Source organism: Malus sylvestris, chromosome 3 (assembly GCF_916048215.2).
Source record: "Malus sylvestris chromosome 3, drMalSylv7.2, whole genome shotgun sequence".
Taxonomy (NCBI): Eukaryota; Viridiplantae; Streptophyta; class Magnoliopsida; order Rosales; family Rosaceae; genus Malus; species Malus sylvestris.
Window position 1 is genome coordinate 20,935,982 of NC_062262.1, and position 20,222 is coordinate 20,956,203.

The 20,222-nt window shown below is 37.1% G+C and overlaps 1 protein-coding gene across 2 annotated transcripts; it reads right to left on the bottom strand.

Moving 5' to 3' along the window:
* Nucleotides 1-2,848: 2,848 nt before the first annotated feature.
* On the bottom strand, nt 2,849-9,985 carry LOC126614770 (hydroxymethylglutaryl-CoA lyase, mitochondrial-like). 2 transcript variants are annotated; one of them, XM_050282429.1, is made up of 9 exons: nt 9,547-9,985; nt 7,673-7,895; nt 7,095-7,296; nt 6,780-6,959; nt 6,316-6,396; nt 6,082-6,245; nt 4,942-5,078; nt 4,238-4,353; nt 2,849-3,448 (listed from the first exon to the last, which is right to left on the bottom strand). In XM_050282429.1, the coding sequence occupies exons 2-9, from the start codon at nt 7,837-7,839 to the stop codon at nt 3,200-3,202; spliced, it is 1,296 nt and encodes a 431-aa protein (XP_050138386.1). In that variant the 5' UTR covers nt 7,840-7,895; nt 9,547-9,985; the 3' UTR covers nt 2,849-3,199. The 2 variants fall into 2 exon arrangements, with proteins under 2 accessions (XP_050138386.1, XP_050138385.1); XM_050282428.1 differs by having other exon boundaries at nt 7,673-7,865; nt 9,547-9,982.
* Between the last annotated feature and the right edge of the window lie 10,237 nt (nt 9,986-20,222).

Sequence of the window (20,222 nt, forward strand, 5' to 3'; positions counted from 1 at the left end):
CTTGTACTTCTGCTTTGCAAACGATTGGTATATCAAAACGTAAGATGCAAGGCTTTAGAAACAAACAAAAATTTAAAAACCAGAAGATCTTCTTATTTGCCTTAATTGGATTAATAATTCATGTGGTAATAGGGTAGTTCTAAGATAGCCTCTGTGGTAGAAAACTAGGATTTAAGCTCCTAAGGTCAAGTCCTATTAGGATTTATGCATAAAATTAAAAATGGGTAAATTACATAATACCCTCTCGGGTTTGAAGTCTATTACAATCTCATACAACATCTTTAAAACATTTCATTCTCATACATTAACTATGATTTTCATTTCATTTTAATACAACCGTTAGTCAATCAGTAAAATTGACTGTTAAATAATGATGCGGCAAATATAAAATCTATATTTTTAATGACGTGGACACCACATGTTCGCCATGTGTACAAAAAATAAAAAATTCATTTAATAAATACCAATTTAAATATAAAGCTAATATAAGACAAAACTTAAAAAACACAAGGGGGTGCATCTTTTAAACGTCTTCTTAGCCTATCCTCCCCATCTTCTCCAGCTGCCTGCTCCGACGAACAAAATTATGCAAAATCTTCATATTTGCCCCAAAATTGCAATACTTAATCAAGAAAAAACCAAATAGCAATCCAAATGGATTTATGAAGGCGCTGAGTCTAGAGACTTGGGTCTGGGGAGTTTAGATTTGAACAAATCCCACTCCCAAATTCACCGAATCCCACCCCCAAATTTACCTCTAGATCTAGGAGTTACAGGCGGCGGGTGGGGGAAATGTCGTTGAGGTTGCTGTAGTAGCACGAGGAGAGAGGCAGAGGGACGCCGACTTCGGCCTTGTAACTTGGACCTAGGTTTGGGAAAATTTCGAATTTGGACGAATACAACCCCCAAAATCACCAAATCCAACCCCCAAAATCACTAAATCCAACCCCCAATTTTTTTTTTTGAATCCAACCCAACCCCTAAATTCAATGCACGTTGGAATTGTTGATGGCGTAGGAGTTCTAGGAGTCGGAGGGGGTGAGATAAGTGGCGACGAATTTGTCGAGGAACTTGTTGTCAAACATGGCGACTCCTACGCTAATGTTGCAGGCAATGAGGCTGTGGGCCTCGAGGGAATCAGAAGAGGAGGAGGAGACAAGACGAAGGTGGGAGACGTCTTTGGAAGAGCAACGAAGGAGTTGGTGTCTTGGGGCTACTTCGACGGCGTGCTGCGAGGAGATGAGGTGTTGTAGACGGGAGGAGAAGATAAGATGCTGTTGACGAAGGAGAGGAGAATGGGTGGCTTGGGTGGGCAAGGGGGTGGTGGTGGGAGAAGGGCTGGGGAAGATGAAGAATTTGTACTTTTTTTTATTTTTTAATTAATTATTTTAATATGTTAAGATTTTTTTTATATTAATTTTATGCCACGTGGCACATGTTTGTCAGCCATGTCAACATGTTTGTACACATGGCGAACATGTGGCGTCCACATCATTAAAAAAATAGATTTTATATTTGCCACATCATTGTTTAACAATCAAGTTAACGGATTGACTAACGGTTGTATTAAAATGAAATGAAAATCATAGTTAATGTATGAGAGTGAAATGTTTTAAAGATGTTGTATGAGGTTGTAATAGACCCCAAACCGGAGGGGGTATTATGTAATTTACCCATTAAAAATTATGTCAACTTTCTGTTAATTATTAGCACGTGAGCCAACCTCACGAGCCAACAATTAAAGAAGATTTCCGTTTTGGCCTAATATGTGTACCGAGAGTTTTGTTTTAGTCTAATTTATGTGGCTCATGTGCTAATAATTAACAGAGAATTGACGGAATTTTTAATTTTGGGTATAAATCCCAACATACTTCATTACAAAAGCTTAAATCCTAACTTTTTTACTACATGAACTATCTTCTAACTACCATATCATCACGAGGATTAATTATCCAATTAGGCCTTCTTATTTTTTTGCCAAAAGACGAGCATAAAACCACGCTAATTAAAAAGGAAATAAAAAAAGTTGAATGTTCCCTAAACCCTTTGGAAATTAGAGTAGGAAATACAATATTGGTTTCTATTAGTCATGTGAAATTAAAGACAATAATTATATGTGCGAACTGTCAATTTAGTCCCTAAATTGTTAGCCGAATGAAAATTAGGTCCGTAAACTACTTTTTCCGGAAAAATTAGTCCTTAAACTAATAAAAATCTACTAATTAAATCCTTAATATTAGATTCGAAGATGGTCTATTCAGTTTTTCATCAATTTAAGTCACGTGACTTACATATGATACACTTTGGATGATAGATTGATAGTTTTCATAGTTTAAGGACTTAGTCTCTTCAAAGAAATAGTGTGTTTGAGTTAACTCTAGAAGGTAAATTAAATGTTAGATTTACAACCTATATACAATGTTAAGGGCTTATAGGCAAGAAAATGACAGCTTTACCCTCTAAAATGTGTCATGTGACTTATGTTGACGAAAAATTGGATAAAATAGCTATGAAAATAATATTAGGGATGAAATCAACAGTTTTAATGAATTCATGAACTTATTTTAGCGAAAAAAATAATTCAAGGACCTAATTTTGACTAAGGTAATAGGGACTAAATAGACATTCACCCTAGTTATATACTTAAGATTAGAGGTTGAAACTAACACATCAAATAGCCTATTTATTTTCTTACTTTTGTTAAATTTTTATCAAACCAAAATGATTAAGATTAACCATTTAACCTAACCATCTTAACAATTTGAAGCAAATAATATAATTTTGGTGATTCTAACAAATTATCCACATTGCAAGATTTCAAATAAAGAAACAAGATACACTTTTGACATTTCGCTAATGTTTTTCACCAGTAGATAATAATGAATTAATTTATAAAATAAGTGGAATCATGTTCATTTTGAAATCCTGAGTCCGTCCCTAGTTTCACATCAAACAAGGTTTTACTCATTATTATTGCATTGAGCACCATCCAATCCAACCCAACCATTATGTTATTGCATCAGTTTTCAACCTTACCTTGCGACGTTCCCTCATATTTTCATCACTGCAATAACTTTATTTTTCAAATTTATATTTGGAGAGGTCGAAAGAGAGTCAAGTGTTTATTCCTACTGTATGCCTCCGCAGATCATGAACATTTCTTGTATAGCCCGAGTATAAGTTATCGGCCTGAAACAACTTATATCTTAGAGCCATCAGCAGTGACTCGACTCAAGGCAACCGCGGTCTTTGAGCCAGACGGCCGACCCAAATGCTTGCTGATGAAATCCCCAGCCGTCAAAAGCTTCGCCAAATCCACATTGGTTTTCACACCGAGTCCATTCAGCATGTACACAACATCTTCAGTGGCAACGTTGCCTGAAGCTCCTTTGGCATATGGACACCCGCCTAAACCCGCAATCGAGGAATCCAGTGTGCTAATCCCCATCTGTTCAATGGATTATAAGTTTGCAATAAATTAACATTGCAACAAATTTACAGATGAATTAGAAGAAAACAAAATGATCACATGTTTGTACACATGAAGTGAATCATTAATTAGTATGACGTTTGCATGTTAATGATGTCTACAAGGTACGAGTTTTTAGCTTGGATCATTGCACATGGTATGGTAATATCAGTAACATTATTCCAAGGGAAGGATCTGATGTTTTTCGATCTCTGCACTGATGTAATTATGCACAAAGCGAGGCTGAAGATACAAATCAACTTTTTCTCCATTACTTAATAGCTTTACACTTTTTGCCGCAAACTGTAGGTAAGCTAATTCGTTGTGGGCGATTCTGAGTTCATGGAGAAGACATCAGACACATTTGGTGGGGGAGAGGAAGCAAAAGTTTTTAAGTTTATTGAAGTTGTAATTTGTTGGCATTTGGGTGGTGTTGTGTAACAAAATTATTGCCGTAAACTGTTACGGGAAGTAGCAGTTTTTAAGATACAGTTTGCTTTTTGGCATCACCCTGAGCCTTGATGCGGACAGATCGTTAATTGTTAGCTAATGTGGATTGGTAACTAACATATTTTTCTATTATAGATATATGTTTGAAGTTTATCAAGCTGGAAGAAAGCAGCTTTGGTGCTGACAGATCGCTAAGTGTGGTCGTACTTCTACCTATTATTCATATTTTAATTTTTAAGTCTTCTTTTTCTTTCTGAAAAATATAAAAATAAAAATCATGGTTGTACACGAGGCAATTGACATGTTAAGATGGCTTACTTGAAGAGAGACGAGAATATTTGATAGAGATTGCCCATAGGTGTCATGGAAGTGAACAGCAAGCTTTTCAACAGGAACAACAGCCATTACAGCTTCCAGCATGGGGACAACCGTCCCTGTTCCACAGGAAGACAGAAAAAAATAAGTACAAGGCCAAAAATACGGAACCAGAGACGGATATGATAGTTTAAAAAGCAATAAAAATGATAATCCTACATGCCTCTGGGAGTAAAGCTTCAGAGGAAACACAAAAGTTCACCCCATGAATCGACACCAATCTTTAGGGACCTTATCTAGTACAATGGTATAAGGTTTCAATTGATCAAGCACAAGTGCCTGAGTTCAATTCTTGGATGGATCCAAGGACCCGACATCTGTGTGGTCAACAAGGGGTAATAACCTTCATTTGAAATAAACACATTTTCCATCCTAATATTGGGCATCCAATAGAGCCATCCAAATACGGCTAAAACATCTGCCTTGGTATTGGGTCTCTCCATCCTATTGTGGAATGATTTATGCCTACAATGAGGTACAATATGTGCTAAATGGTATGCTTTACTCAAAACGCCAGCTAAAGGAATGGTTCGAGAGTCCAGATACATAATCTTTAAAACAAAATGGGATGAACGAAACTTTGGAAAGAAAATAATATGATTGTAAAGATAAAGTGACTAATCAAAGAACAAAGTTCAGAATGTTACCAGGTGTACCAACCCCGATTGTGTCACCAAGAGAAATTTCAAAGCAGCCCATGTTGTAAAGTTCTTTTGCAACATATGCCACTTTTGATGGAGAAATTGCTCCCTCCTCTGGACATCCAACAACGCACGAGACATACCTATCCAAGGTAAAACCATGTTTACACATAAAGAAACCACCTAAGAAAATAATAAAACTGATACATACAAATAAAGAAGCAAGACGTTGATCTGACTCTCGTCTAACTAAGAACACAGAGCTCGTAAACCAAACTCCAGCAAAGGAAATTTATTTATTACAACCAAGTACAGAATTTTAAACTCTAAATTTTAAATTACCATAAGACAATAAACTCTTATCTGCTCTAAAATACACATTGAAGTGATATATATACCATTCTATCTAACCCACCGAGTCAAATACTAAATTCTTCATCCCCTCCCAAAAGGAAAAAAAGATAAAACATAAAACCCTACATAAATGAAGAGAAACAAGAAAAAACTACACAAGACAAGATTCAAAGACAGAATCCATCACTATCCTCACATACTTTTTAAGTTTGCATGCTATGTTATTGTCTCAAAGTAACGAGATGATGCGAGGGGTGGGTTGAAAACCAAAGAGAGACAGAAGGTTGAAAATACAAATTAGCTAGTTCAACGACAAGCTTGTACTTTCATCTGTGGTCTCCAGGGGTTAGGCCAGATTCCAGAATGTGTTAAACTAATAAGGCCAAATTGTAAAGGAAGCATGCCATATCAGAGAAAATACAGAGATCTAACCCAGACATCATGTAAGAGAATGCTAGCATAGAGTAGGGGGAACTGTAGAACACTCTACTTAACATTCGTTTTATGCAAGCACAGAGATCTAACCTCTGTTTGCATCCAAGGAGAGAGAAGTGAGAACAAGAGAGAGAGAGAGAGAGAGAGAGAGAGAGAGAGAGAGAGAGAGAGAGAGAGAGAGAGAAAGAGAGACAGAGACAGAGACACAGAGAGACAGAGAGAGAGGAGGCTGAGAAAGTATCTGTGTAAATCCCACTATAATATTGATAAACCATCTTTTTCTCAAGTAGCTGTCATGCTTAGTTTACTTAATAAAGTCTCTGTTTCTTATCACAGAGAGAGAGAGAGAGAGCATACCCTCGTACAGGAATTGAAAGCTCTTTCGCAGCATGAGTAACAGCACGATAACGAACAAGACTTTCTTCAATGCTACAATTAATGTTTGACTTTGAAAATGATTCAGAAGCTGCTGCAAACACCGCTATATCCTTAGCACCTGCTGCAATAGCTGCTTCAAAACCCTATAAAAAGTGACATGATATGTTAGATAAGTAACATGACTAATGTCCGGTACTTCTAAAGATCACTCACTTGTAAATTGGGTGTCAGTACAGGCAATCTAGCACCCTCCAGACTTTGAACTGCTTCCATTACACCTTTTGCATCTGCTAGCTATATAGAAACGAAAATGGAATGGGAGTGAGTTGACAATTACAAAACATTTTAAATATCTTTGAATTAAGACAAAGTAAATTTGTGTACTTTCTCAAGAAAAGAGGAAAGTTTGTGTAATTCACTGAACCTCAGGGGGGGTCTGTACAAATAAAAATCTGATACTTACCACGCATTATCATATCACAAATTAATGCTTAGTTGCCAAAATTTGATTCAGAAAATGTCATCTGATTAAGCTTCACGGGACTTATAGGTTAAGCCATGAAAACCCTAGAACTTTCTAAGATATTTAGTAGATAGCTATTCCCAATTAAATCACACTTTCTAAGATAAATTTGACGTCACCAATTAAAATTAAATAACAAGTAAGGGTAAATTACCTGAGGAACCCATTTGGGCGACACAAAACTTGTAGCCTCGACAACAGACAACCCAGAAGATACCAGTCTCTGAATCAGTTCAATCTTTACAGATGCAGATACAATATTCTTTTCATTTTGTAGTCCATCCCTTGGACCTACTTCTACTATCTTCACAAACTTTGGTATACCTTTTAAAAACTGTTTACTCCAAAGCACAAATCAGTACAGAAAAAGGAAACTTTATCTGTTAATCAAAGAAATCACGACATCCTCATACAATGTGTCAAAAGAAAAGGAAAATATATCATCATCTAATTAAAGTTATCAAAGCACCTTATTTGCCATATCTGTGTCATTGCACCTGGGGCTATATTGATCCGAGAAATACCATGAATCACAAATATTTACAAATACCCTGTGATTCCTGCATAAGCTTAGTGTCTGTTGATTGAATGAGTCACCATGGGACAAGTCCTGGTCTCTTGTATGTCTTTTCCATGGAAAGGCCTCCCTTGTATATTCATCATAATCTTCGCTGAAAATCAATAGAGGTTTAAGATGAGATCATCACTCGAAGATTATTGTAGTACAAAGCAACTGAACTACGTTACTATGAAGGCATGAAACAATTATAACCGACTTATTGAACTTAAACATGGAAAGAGAAGATTGATAAATCAATTTGATCTTTAACTAAAAGGTAAGGAAGAGAAAGCAAGATCTCGCCGACAATTCCAACAATGTCCCTTTGATGGTCTGACCAGAACACATGCATGCATGTGCACACACATGGACATAAAATAAAAGGAATATGACAGATTTGAATGTTTTGCAAACATGAAAGTACACCAAATGGATACACATATACATTTTGAGAGTTCCACAAACAAATCATAACACAAATTACTAACTCGCAGCTATTCGATGTGCTACAACTTCTTCCTTCGATCCAACAGTTCCCCAGTGCTGCATCATCTGACCTAGACCTGCAAGCAGTGGATGAGAACCTCTGAATCCGGTCCATGGTACTCATGCTAGGCAATTTGTCACAACCAAGTGGCTCCTCCACGCTCGACATGGTGGAAGTAGATAGAAAAATCCCAGCTGAAATTACCACGAAACAGAAGTAAATATCTGCTGGAAGCACAAAAACATACTTTTGTAGCATGAACCAATAACACACCATGAATAATTTCTTTTAACTTACAAATGGAAAATGACCATCAAAATAATACTTGAAAAAGTAGACATTAAAGTTCATACGATCCACCAAACTTTCAAAGAACCAGAATATCATGTCCGGCATGTGAAGCATCATTGAAAAATGAAAATGAACCAAAATGGCATTATACTTTTCAGCATTGTACCAGTACTCTCACATAATTAACTTAAATGACGATTAATTTGAGTTAGTATTAGTAATCCAGGTCAACATCTCAACAAAGACGAGAAAATTAAGAACAAAGAACTATGAAAACAGTAAATTGCAATTCAATTAACTTGGAAATTGTTTTAAGATATTTAGCAATAAGAAATGAACTACAAATTTTTCAAATAACAAATACAGAGACTAGGATAGAGGCTTAAGCAATCTGGAGGAAAATGCATAAATCTTGTCAATTCCGACCCCTTTTTATTGAATTTATCAGAATGAAAGCACATAATGTAAGAACAGTTCCGTGAAAAATGGAGTCCAACCAAAATTGAAGCATGAACTGTTATATAACATTTGTAGCTAGAATCACTCTCACAGATGATAACAAGCACACCACAATTTGAGTACTCTATATATATCCTGTTACGGTGATAATGCTATACATCTTCCATTCAAAACAAAGTGCCATGTATCATGACGATTTTTACAGTCCACTCTGAATGGTTCAATCTTGTATAAAATCCATAGGTCATCTTTCCTCTACCAGAGCAATTGTATTAGCTTGTTACTTATACTTTCAATCGCCATTCTAGTTCCTCGAATTTCCCTTTCATACATTGACACTTCCTTAAACATTCTAATGTAGAAAAACTCAACATATAGCCATGTATATATGGATATCAGTGAAGATCAGTCTAGTGATTACATCCTCTCGTTTTCTGTCACTCACCGATTACAGACACATCAGAGACCCTATTACAAATAATTTCCGAACTTTGGTCAATGAACAACAGGCGAAGACTAATGCAACTAAAACGTAACATTAGCAATCTTATGGCCATTGTGTATTTGGTTTTACCTACTAATCTACTCTGTGCGAAAACTGATCTGCAGGTAACAGTTCCCAGCGGTTGTGGAACATGAAGATAAAAACATAGCGTAGAAAGCTGTAAAGCTGGTAAGGAAAAAAGCGATCATCCCTCTGTTCATTCTCTCAACAAAACAACTAGTAAATACAAGCAGTATACGAGCTCGTTTACACCCCACCAAAACTATGATTAGCAACATTTTCCTACTACGCCAAAGCAGCCAAATAGCCCATCGTGCAATAAATACAGCAACAACAACAAAGCCCTTATTCCAATAACTGGGTCAGCTATATGAAACATAAAGCGTTATTGCGCTCGGTTTTGTATCATGTCTTTCGTTATATCTAAGTAGTAAAGCAAATTAACAATAAAAACATTAAAAAGTCCAATGAACAAAATTAAGCATCGAAATCAGAAAAGAAAAGAAAAACAGAGACCCTCTGTTTGGTTTGGTTGACAACACAAGCAAACATTGAAAAATAAAATACTTAGAATTATAAAATAGAAAAATTAAAAAGGGAGGAAGGAGAGGGAAACAGACCTGAATAATTGCTTAGGGTTTCTGAGAAGGAAAACAGAAACCGTAGAAATTGGGGATAATTTAGGCAGTTTGAGTTTGAGATTGGTTGCTGTTATGGGTGGTTGGATGGAAAGAAGAGAAGGTGATGAAACGTGACAGAGTCGTTTAAAGCGTTTGTAATTGTAAGCATTGATGGGATGGGATGGGATGGGTCAGATGGGTAGGTGGACGACGTTAAAACCTAAACACTGCATTCTTTTTCTTGATTAGAAATTACGCTTTTTTCAGATTTTTACTGTTTTTTAATCCTTCTTTCTGGTTCTTTTCGTCCATAATTTTCTTCTTGTTGAATGGAGAGGCATTGACATCTCTCCCTTCTCTCTCGTTGTGTGTGCAATGGCGTATCCGGAATGCTGTGCCAAAGGAGAGAGGGGAGAGAGAGAGGAGAGACAAGGGAAGAGAGAGGAGAGAGACAGGGGAGAGGTGGGAAAAGGGTCGGATCAGCTGTGCTGACATTTCCTCTACCTACGCACTTTCGTATTCACATGTAAGTTTACTGTATTATAAACCAGAAAACACCAAAGCTCCCCCTACCTCTGGATAGATTTTGTTGTGTAACTATAACACGGTTAGTACATCACATATCATTATACTAACAGTGAAATATGCGTGCTAAAAAGTTAATAACTTAAAAAAGTACAATTTTCCACTATTTATATAAAAACCCACTCATATTCATGTCCCAATGAAAATTTTCTCCTACCTCCGTCGCTGACCGCCGCTCTTCTACGCCGTCAGTTAACCGCAGTGCGCTCCCTCTCCCTCTTTAAGAATCTTCGGGGCATACTTATTCCACGAGGCTTATTAATCATGGAGCAGGAAGGATTGAAAAAAAAAAAAAAAAGATCAAATTGAAAATTTTCATACATTCGATTAAAAACTGGTTTGATTTATGTGTGTTGTTTCTTTTTCTTTTCTTAGTTAGTTTTGTTTTTAGTACTCTAAAAAAAACACAAAAATATTCAGAAAATTTGAAAATTAAAAAATATTGTCTTGGTTTCTTTATTGTTTTGAAATATATTTTTGTTAGTTTTCCGACCCAATGATATAATTGGATTGAATTCAAACCATGGTGATTAAGAACTTAATAAGCATGTGTTGTGTGAAATTCTTTATTCTCTTATTAGTTTTGTACATGTTTGATTATCCTTGAAAATCCAATTGCACATAGCCTTCTTGTTGTGAAACTAAAGCATGACTTATGTGAATATAGTGACCTTATAAATCTTATGTGAGTTTTTGTAACTATTGAAGGTGTGTGCATTTTTCATACACTCATATTCCTTAATGTGATGAACTTATGTGAATTACATCTCTAGAACTTGCGTAAAGATCTTTCAAAATGTTTGTCGTTTGATTGCATAGACTTGAAAAGGATAGAGGCAATAGGTTTATAACCATAGCCCAGATAAGCATGTTTCCTAAAGAATGATATCATTAGATTGCCAATTTGAGCAGTATATGTTGAGCCTTTCATTTCTTATCACCAAATATGTCTTGCCCTTATACCTTACACACTTTTCCTTACCCTTTTTCAAGCTAACTAGTGAACAATGTGAGATTATCTTATGAAAAATGCTTGTGAAGTACACACGAAGCAACATAGCTGCCACCTTGCAATAACGAGCTCAAGCCTATGCCATAAGGCAACCAACTCGGCACGAGGCAACCCAGATCCAGCAAGCCCACAAAGCTGCCATAGCAGCTGAGGCCCAAAGCACGGCTCAAGCAGCTGCAGCTGCGACAAATGTAGCAGCCTAACACTCGCGGCCTAAAGCTAGAGCAAGCCTAATGCACCATTGGCCCAAGGCTAAGCATGCCAAACCACACCACGCCCACATACCCCTGCACATTGCTCGGCCCACTTTCGCAACCCAACTCGCTCCCGCAGTCCACCTAGTGATCCCAACCGGTCAAAGATCGGTTCAACTGTCCTAGCTTCAGATTTCTGGATAGACAATTTAACCAGAGGTATTTTCACCCCATTTTTACGCAAATTTAACATATCTCAACTCAAATCTCGTGCCTGAAGTCTATTATACTAACACTACTTAAGGACACGCATATCGTCCAAACCCTTCCATCCCAAATGACGAACAACACTTGTCTTGACAAGTTATAGAGTTAACAAACGCCCTAGCATAGCAAACAACCTTGGTGAATCAGCTTTTACAACATGCCCCAGGCGACATGTCCCGAAGTACGACAAGGGCAGACGATGAACCTTTCAGTAGCGTCCCGGCAAATAGCCATTCGACCAATCACGAACCGAGCGTTCTAACAATGTACACTCTTGACAGGGCTCTGAGATAAAGTATACTCTCGACTTAGTGTGCAGAGGAGCGTGCACTCTCAGTTAGGCCCACGGACAAGCATATATTCACTGTTAGGGTCATATTTAGATGATCAACATAAGCAACCTTCCAAGCAAAGTGTTCATTCGTGGCTAGGCTTGCAAGGACCTCCACCCTACATCAGAGTTGGCAACACGCTGGACAGAGAAAAAGAGTCACTCAATCTGGCTTAAGTTCAACCGGCAGCCTGTTAGCAACTTGCTGATAGAAGCATATTTATGCAACGTAGTTAGCTTGTTTTCTTGCATTTTCATAGCTAGTTTCTACTTATTATAGTGTTTTAAGTTATTTTCGTGTGTTTGTAGGTCCAAATGACAAAGTTGGCAAGAAAGTGCATTTTGGAGCATTTTAAAGCAATTTTGGGCATCAAATGGATAGCTTATGAGTGGAGCAAGATGGATGGACGAATTTGAAGACCAAAGATGTCAAGGAATGTGCTAAAGAGTTGAAGAAATAAATCCAAGACAAAGAAGATAATGAATCAGCTCAAAAGAAGGAAACATTATCCAAAACCTATCCAACCCTATCTCATCCAAACTAACTTTATCTTATCTTATCATATCATAATCCTATCTTACCTTAATTCTAGTTGCAAGGGGATCACATTAGAATACCTAATATCTGATTCTAGAAGCCCTGAAATAATGCAAATAACCTGATCCTTTTTCCCCTAGAAATTTGACGAATCTAATCCCTTTCTAGAAGCTTTGTACTGAATTTCCTAGTCCTATTCCTCTAGGATTGTGTAATCCTTCTCCTCCACTACTTTGCGCAAAACCCTAGCCTATAAATACATATTTTCTGCCACAATTCAAACCACCACTCTCTACCATCAGATCACCACACCATCCACCAAAAATTAATCTCATTGTGCTGCAGCTGTGCAACGAAAGAGAAGAATGAGCCACCTGGAGTTGTGCTTGCCATTCAAGACAGTGGATTGTTAAAGCACTCTTAGGTGTTTTCTATCTTTTATTTTCAATGTCTAATTTAAGTTATCTTTGTTTAATTGCGAACATGAGAAATTAATCTCTTTTTAGTTAGAGGTGAATTCGAAGCCATGATTATATGTTTTATATGAATTGATTACACCCAGTTATTGTTTCTTGAGTCTTGAATGTGATTTGCTTTTCTGATTTATTAAAACTTGTATATGTATGTTGATTGAGGATGCATACTTAGTTTGCGTGCATAAACTTGATGCTAGAGTATAAGGGAGTTTCACCTAATCGTTATGAACTTATATTCATAAGTAGTGGGAGTCACTAGTCATGATTGTGTTAAGTAAATCCTTGGCAGGAGTATCATGCTTTTCATAGTTACGAATGCCTCGTCAATGCTTATGGTTTTCAAAGAACTTAATGACCTTTGATATGTTTTTCTATCATGCTTTTCATAGTTAGGGAACTTGAGAAGGATAATTTGGTTGTGATGCGTATCCCGTCCAATTCAATGGTTTAAGGAAAATCTGATGGTTAATTTGTGTTGTCACGGTTAACTTGGGGTGTTGTCATTCATAGTCTAAGGGAACAATACTGGAAATTGGTTTATATGCATATGTCATGTGTGGAGAAGGATCCTCTGGCTAAGTTTTCACCATTCAAATCACCTAATTTATTTTGTTTTGCAATCTGTTTAGTTTAGTTAAATTTCGTCCAAATCAATCCCCCTTTTAATTAAGTGTCTTAGATTAGTTAGAAAAGTGTTTAAATCTGTCCAATTTAGTGTTTTGAGTCTTACTAGTCTTAAATTCGTCCAAATAGCTCCCCAGAGTTTGTTTTGAGTCTTTTTAACTTAGTTTTGCTGTTTTGAGTGTTTTGAGTTAGTTTTAAGTCTTAAGTGTCTAGTTAAGTGTTTTCAAGCCTAGTTTAGTGTTTTTGAGTCATATTTGTGTAGATTAGCAGCCCTAGTTAATCCCCGGCCTATAACGATATCTACTTACATCTTTACTACAATTGTCAACAATAAGGTTTAATTTGTGTGTCAAGTAATTTTCACATCACCTGCTCGCCTGCCAGGAACATACCACATACTCCACAGCCGTAGCATAGACGAGTTGAACACAGGGAAGTAGCCTAGACCAGTAGGCCACGACCAGGGGCAATTGATGTGAAAATTATCTTAACACACAAATTTAACCCTCTTTTGACAACTGTAGTATAAGTACAAGTAGGAATCGTTCTGGACCGGGGATTAGGAGGGCTTGCTAATAACCTCTAAACTGACTCAAAAACATAAAACTAAACTTAAAAATACTTAATAAGACTCACAAGACTCAAAGCAAACTTAAAATACTCAAAACAGCTTAAAACAACTAAATAAACTTAAACTAGACACTAGGAATGACTTTGGACGAAAATTGACTTTTACTTGAATCAAAACATTTAAAAAACACAAATTAAAACAGATTCTAACTAATTAGACACACTAAAGTAAAGGGGGATTGAGTTTTAGACGAAGTTGAAACAAACAAACAAGTATGAAAAACTAGACAGATTGTAAAACAAATTTGAGAAATAAGATGATGGATGGGATAACTAGAGGATTTTTCTCCACACATGACATGTATGCAAATAACTCGATTTCCAGTTACTACTTCATTGAATTATGAACGACAATGCTCCAAATTAACCGTGACATCACTAGTTAACTCTCAGATTTTCCTTGTTTTATTGGATTGGATGACATCATTCGACAACCCAAAACATTCTTCTAAAGTTCCCTACATGACATCATAATAGAGATACAATCAAAGATCATTACGTTTAATGAAAATCATAAGCATTGACAAAGCACTTGCAACTATGACATCATGTCACTCATGCAAGGAATTGAACTTAACGCGATCGTTTATAAGCAACCTTCACTACATGTGAATATAAGTTTGTAACAATTATGTGAAACTTCCTTATATTCTAGCAACGGATTTATGCATGCCAATTAAGTGTCGACCCTTAATTAACAAATACAAATAAGTTATCAATCAAATAATTAAGCCAATTGCATTCACGATTCAAGAGTTCATAACTGGAATTTATCAAATTATATTGCACACATAATCATGGCTTTGAAATCACTCATAGCCAAGAGGGGTTTAGCCACTCATATTTACAACAAAATGAAAGGAAATGAATTTAAACATTAGAAACAAAATAAAGAAAACACCTAAACGCTCCAACGATCCAAGTTGAACAGCAAGCACGTCCAAGCACTTTCCTTCCCTTCCTTTGCTACGGCACAAGGTGTTGGTGAGTGTTTGAAGGTTTGTTTGTATGGAGGAATGGATGTGAAGATGAATGGATGTGTTTGGATGAAGGTTGTGTTGAAATGGGAGTGAATGATCTAACAAAGTATGAATCAATTTATGTTACACACATTTCCTTTTATAGAGGAAGTGCATGGCAATGGAGAGGAACATGGAGTGGTGTAGCAATTGAGTGCAATGATGCATGAAATCTGAAATGATGGAGGGAACAAGGAATGGTGTAGCAATTGAGTGCCATGATTCAATGTAATGATGCATGAAATCTGAAATAATGGAGGGAACAAGGAATGGTGTAGCAATTGAGTGCAATGATTCAATGTAATGATGCATGAATCTGAAATGATGGAGGGAACAAGGAATGGTGTAGCAATTGAGTGCAATGAGTGGTGTTTGAAATGATTCAAAGGTGAAAGTGAAGTGATGATGCAAAGCATGAGGGTAAAATGGAGTGATGTTGCAGCTAGGGAACATGAATGATTGTGCACATGGTGAGAAAGGAAAGGGAGGTGGAATGATGCAACAAATGAGTCAATGAAGGGAACATGGATGATGATGCATGGCATAGGAATCCAAAGGGATTGCAATGGTGGTGCACGACAATGATGGAAAGGTGAATGGTAGAGTGACACCCCTTTGTGGCTGAGCTCTTTGTCCTTTTTACATTAATTCTTCTTTCTCTTTAACACATTCCTAGCCGCTTTAGTCTTCAATTTCGTCCATCCATCTTGCTCCATGCATGTGCTATTCATTCCAAGCCCAAAATTGCTCCAAAATGCACCAAAATGCATCTTATTGCTTCATAAGGCCTATGAACCTACAAACACACAAAAATAGCTTAAAATACATAATTAACTAAGAAATAACAACATAAATGCATGAGAACATGCTAACTCAATCGCATAAATATGCTCCTATCAAATTCCCCCACACTTAGTTTTTGCTAGTCCTCGAGCAAAACAAAACAAACGAAACAAACAAAACATAACTTAGACCTTCCAACATTTGCCTCAGGGATTTTTAATGAAACATGACATGTTAAAAATCATCATTCCCACAGGTTTTGGTCATCTTTACACTTGAGCACATACTTAATCATAGTCACCACTTACTAGTTCACAATTAACCAATTAAAACAATGTTTTGAATGTAGTAACATGCCTTAGAGAATTTGCTCAATTTCTTACAAGATACTCTCTATTTTCACACACATTTTCTGACTATACACCCTACACTAGTATATGTGAGAAGATTAATGTAAACACGAAAGACTAGGACTCACATATGTTATAACAAAGAAAGCAATTTTCTGGAGTTATTAAGCATGTTTAGATATGATCTCATGAATGGAATGCTACTACTTAGATGCGAGAACCAGTGACATCATATGCTCATACCAATTTCAAACTCCACAAATTAAAACACACAACACTCAAGATTGAAGTCAATGGTTGTAACAGGGCTTGGGGGTAATGACGAATAAAGAAATGATAGGAATAACAAACGTTCTTAAAGCGATAGCAAGCAAAGCAATGAAATAGACACTTGAAATTCACTTTACAATGCATAATCAACTTTTAAATACAAAGGGAAGATTCATGCAACACTTAGGGCCGAATTCAATGTTTTGGACCCTTTTTTAACAAACTTTTTTCGTTTCACTCTTTTTTTTTTCTACTCGTGCCTTATTAAGGACTTTGGCACACACACACACACACAAGAATCACTTCCCCCACACTTGCTTTCTGCAATACATTGATAAAAAAGAAGTTCATTTTAAGTCATGCTTTACTATGCTTCAAGAACAAGGGTATGGATGGTCCTAAAACTAGGCTAGGTAAGGATAGTGTGGATTAACAAAGAACATAGGCTTAACAAGGCTCAACAGGGTTAAACTTAAACACATAATGAAATAGTGGCACGGCAATTTGGCTTTGGTGGTCACTACACAACTTCATCTTGAATATGTGTTATGCAAATCAATAGCATGCTTTGAATGAAATAGGCATGAGTTATAGCATTTGGAACTAAATGATGAAACGCCTTCTAAGTAGCAACCAAGCAAAGAATAATGAGATCATGCAACGACTTTAGAAAACAATGGTGCACATATTATTAACTCTCAAAATAAACGTTTAGGCTCAAGTTTCACAAGGTTGTAACGTTCATTTAAGTTCCTTCCTTCAAGCATGTTACAAAAATTGATTTTTCCTTTATGATTGCATGTGAATTCATAAATTATAACCACAACCAAGCGTACACCAAAGAGTAAATCAAATTTTCATCCATGTTTATAACTCTCTTTAACAGTCATGCAATTAAAAACCAAATCCTCATCATTGTGTTGGAAGGTACCCTAAGACACAAATAAACACACAAAAACAACTCTTTTTGGGTTTTTCAAAACAATTTTTCAAATTTTTATGAGATTTTTGGATTTTTATGTCAAAACACACTAAAACACTCCAAAGCAGCTTAAAAACACTTAAAAACAGCAAGGAACAACACAAGAAGTAATGGGTGATAAACTTCTACGAATTTTATGCAAAACAACTTGGTTATCCCCCCCACACTTAAATCAAACATTGTCCTCAATGTTTCAAGCATAAACTCACACAAAAACAAGCAAACAAACAAACAACGGATAAATATAACAAGTATAGCAAAGTAAAAACCAAACAGAATAGAGTTTAAGAACGCAAATCTGGTTTTGGAGATAGATGATCTTGTTGACTTTCCACAGCTTTGATCTCGAACTGGTTTGGAATTTTGAGCGAGGGATATTAAGGTTCCTTGGTTATGCAGTCTACATTCTTCTCTGCTTGTTTCTTCTACACGGCAAGTAGGCACGAGGTAGAGGTGTTGGTCTGTTTCTTTGTTCAATCTGTCCAAGTGCTGACCATTTGCTTTCTTTCTCCTTGTCCCTAGCTGAGGATGAATTAGCACATTGTTTCCACATGCTTCGAGGTATCATTTTCACTTCCCTTATCTATTCCCCAGGCACATATGGTAGCTTGAGGAAGCATAAAATGTTGAAAATGAGTACTCGAGAGCAAGGCTAGGTAAGCAATCAGGAAGGGGTTCCAGGCAGTCGGTTCCAGATCGAAAGATTGATACCAAGTGCTGGCTGATTGCTCTCTTTCTCCTTGTCCCGCATGTGAAAAACAACGACAAGGAGAAGGACAGGGAGAAAGCATGATATGAGATACTCTTGCTTTCAACCTTCATGATATGAAATACTTTTGCTTTTGATGGGTTGTTTGCAGAGGTATCCTAAGGAATAAGGAACACTGAGCGACTCGAGAGGCTTTGTTGGGAAGGCATTCTCGGAGATGAAGAAGGGTTATGTATGTCTGCCTTGCAATAAAAGGTGAAGGTCGACATTTATATGAACTAATAACCGGTATTATTCTTTCACTCTTGTTGGTAACCATTGGATGATTGAACAGTAAACTTCACGTGCTTTCTACGTCACCAGAAATCTTCGACAGATTGCCCGTAATTTTCGCAAGGCTGAGTGTGCATGTGACAGATGCTGACATGTCTGGAAAAGCAAATGCCTCTCCGATTTCTGAGCTTGCCTCTTTGATTTCTGAGCTCGCCTCTTCGATTTCTGAGCTCCGTCGAGTGTAGAGGTTACATGTGACAAGTGCGGACAAATTTGGAAAAGAGGATGGCCCGTGGTTTCTGAGCAAGCCCAATTTTTTAGAAAGCTAGCGCCTCTTCGATTTTTGAATTAGCCTCTTCAATTTCTGAGCTCGCCTATTTGATTTCTGAAATCCCGTCGAGTGCTGATTTTTATAGAGGGGCGCAGTTTGTTTCAAAGTATACTTGAATTTCCACTCGTAGAAACTCCCTTCTTGCACTTCTAAGGTCTTGATTTGTCCGACCTCTTCTTTCTTCAACACCTTTGAAAATGTTTGGCCCCTCCGACCGTCGTTTTGACTTGAACCTTGGTGAAGAGGCATCCATGCCTTCTCTAGACAACATATGGCGCATATCCTTCATATCCCATACTGGTTCTCTTACCGTTAGGGATTCGGTGATGAAGAATGATATGACCGCTGCGGTGGTGGCCCGGAACCTTGTCATTCTCAAAGATAACAGACTACTTTCCAAACGATCAGATGAGTTGGCTGTTAAGGATTCTCTGGCTCTCAGTGTGCAGTGTGCAGGTTCTGTGTCCAATATGGCCCAACGTTTATTTGCTCGAACCCGTCAAGTTGAATTATTGGCGGCTGAAGTGATGAGTCTCAAACAGGAGATTAGAGGGCTCAAGCATGAGAATAAACAGTTGCATAGGCTTGCACACAACTATGCTACAAACATGAAGAGGAAGATTGACCAGATGCAGGAATCTGATGGTCAGATTTTATTTGATCATTAGAGGTTTGTGGGTTTGTTCCAACAGCATTTGCCTTCGTCTTCTGGGGCTATACCACGTAGTGAAGCTCCAAATGATCAACCTCTGATACCTCCTCATTCTGTGGCTCCGCCAACTGCTAAGGCTCTACCGACTACTAAGACTTCTCTTAATCAGCCTCTGTGAAGGCTTATTCTTGTATTTTTCTACCTCCTGTTCATTTTCAACGAATTTTAATGTACAAATACCTTGCATATCTGTCAATGTTTAAAAAAATAAACCCACACCAAAAATAATTAAACAAGCAACAAATAAAAATGACAATCATGACAAAATAAAACTGCAGAAAATGGAAGGTTTTTAGGAACGCAAAACATGGGTTGCCTCCCAAGAAGCGCTTGCTTTAACGTCTTGCAGCCGGACGAAACTTCCTTCTAAGCTTGGATAGGGCCCACAGCACTGAGTGGGATTTCTTCCACAATCTGCCCCACAACACTCTCATAGTATAGCTTCAGGCGATGCCCGTTCACTTTGAATTCGTCGCCGTTCCTTAAGCTTTTAACTTGGACTGCACCATAGGGAAAAACATTAGTGACAACAAATGGCCCAATCCACTTAGATCGTAACTTACTAGGAAACAATCGTAGACGAAAATTAA

Bases quoted from the DNA above. Each gene is read 5' to 3' on its own strand.
- LOC126614770 (XM_050282429.1), bottom strand. From the start codon at position 7,839: ATGTCGAGCGTGGAGGAGCCACTTGGTTGTGACAAATTGCCTAGCATG. The intron at 7,297-7,672 runs GTTAGTAATTTG...ATTGATTTTCAG, and splicing joins AGCACATCGAATAGCTGCGA to CGAAGATTATGATGAATATA. The intron at 6,397-6,779 runs GTAATTTACCCT...GTTTCTATATAG, and splicing joins CGCCCAAATGGGTTCCTCAG to CTAGCAGATGCAAAAGGTGT.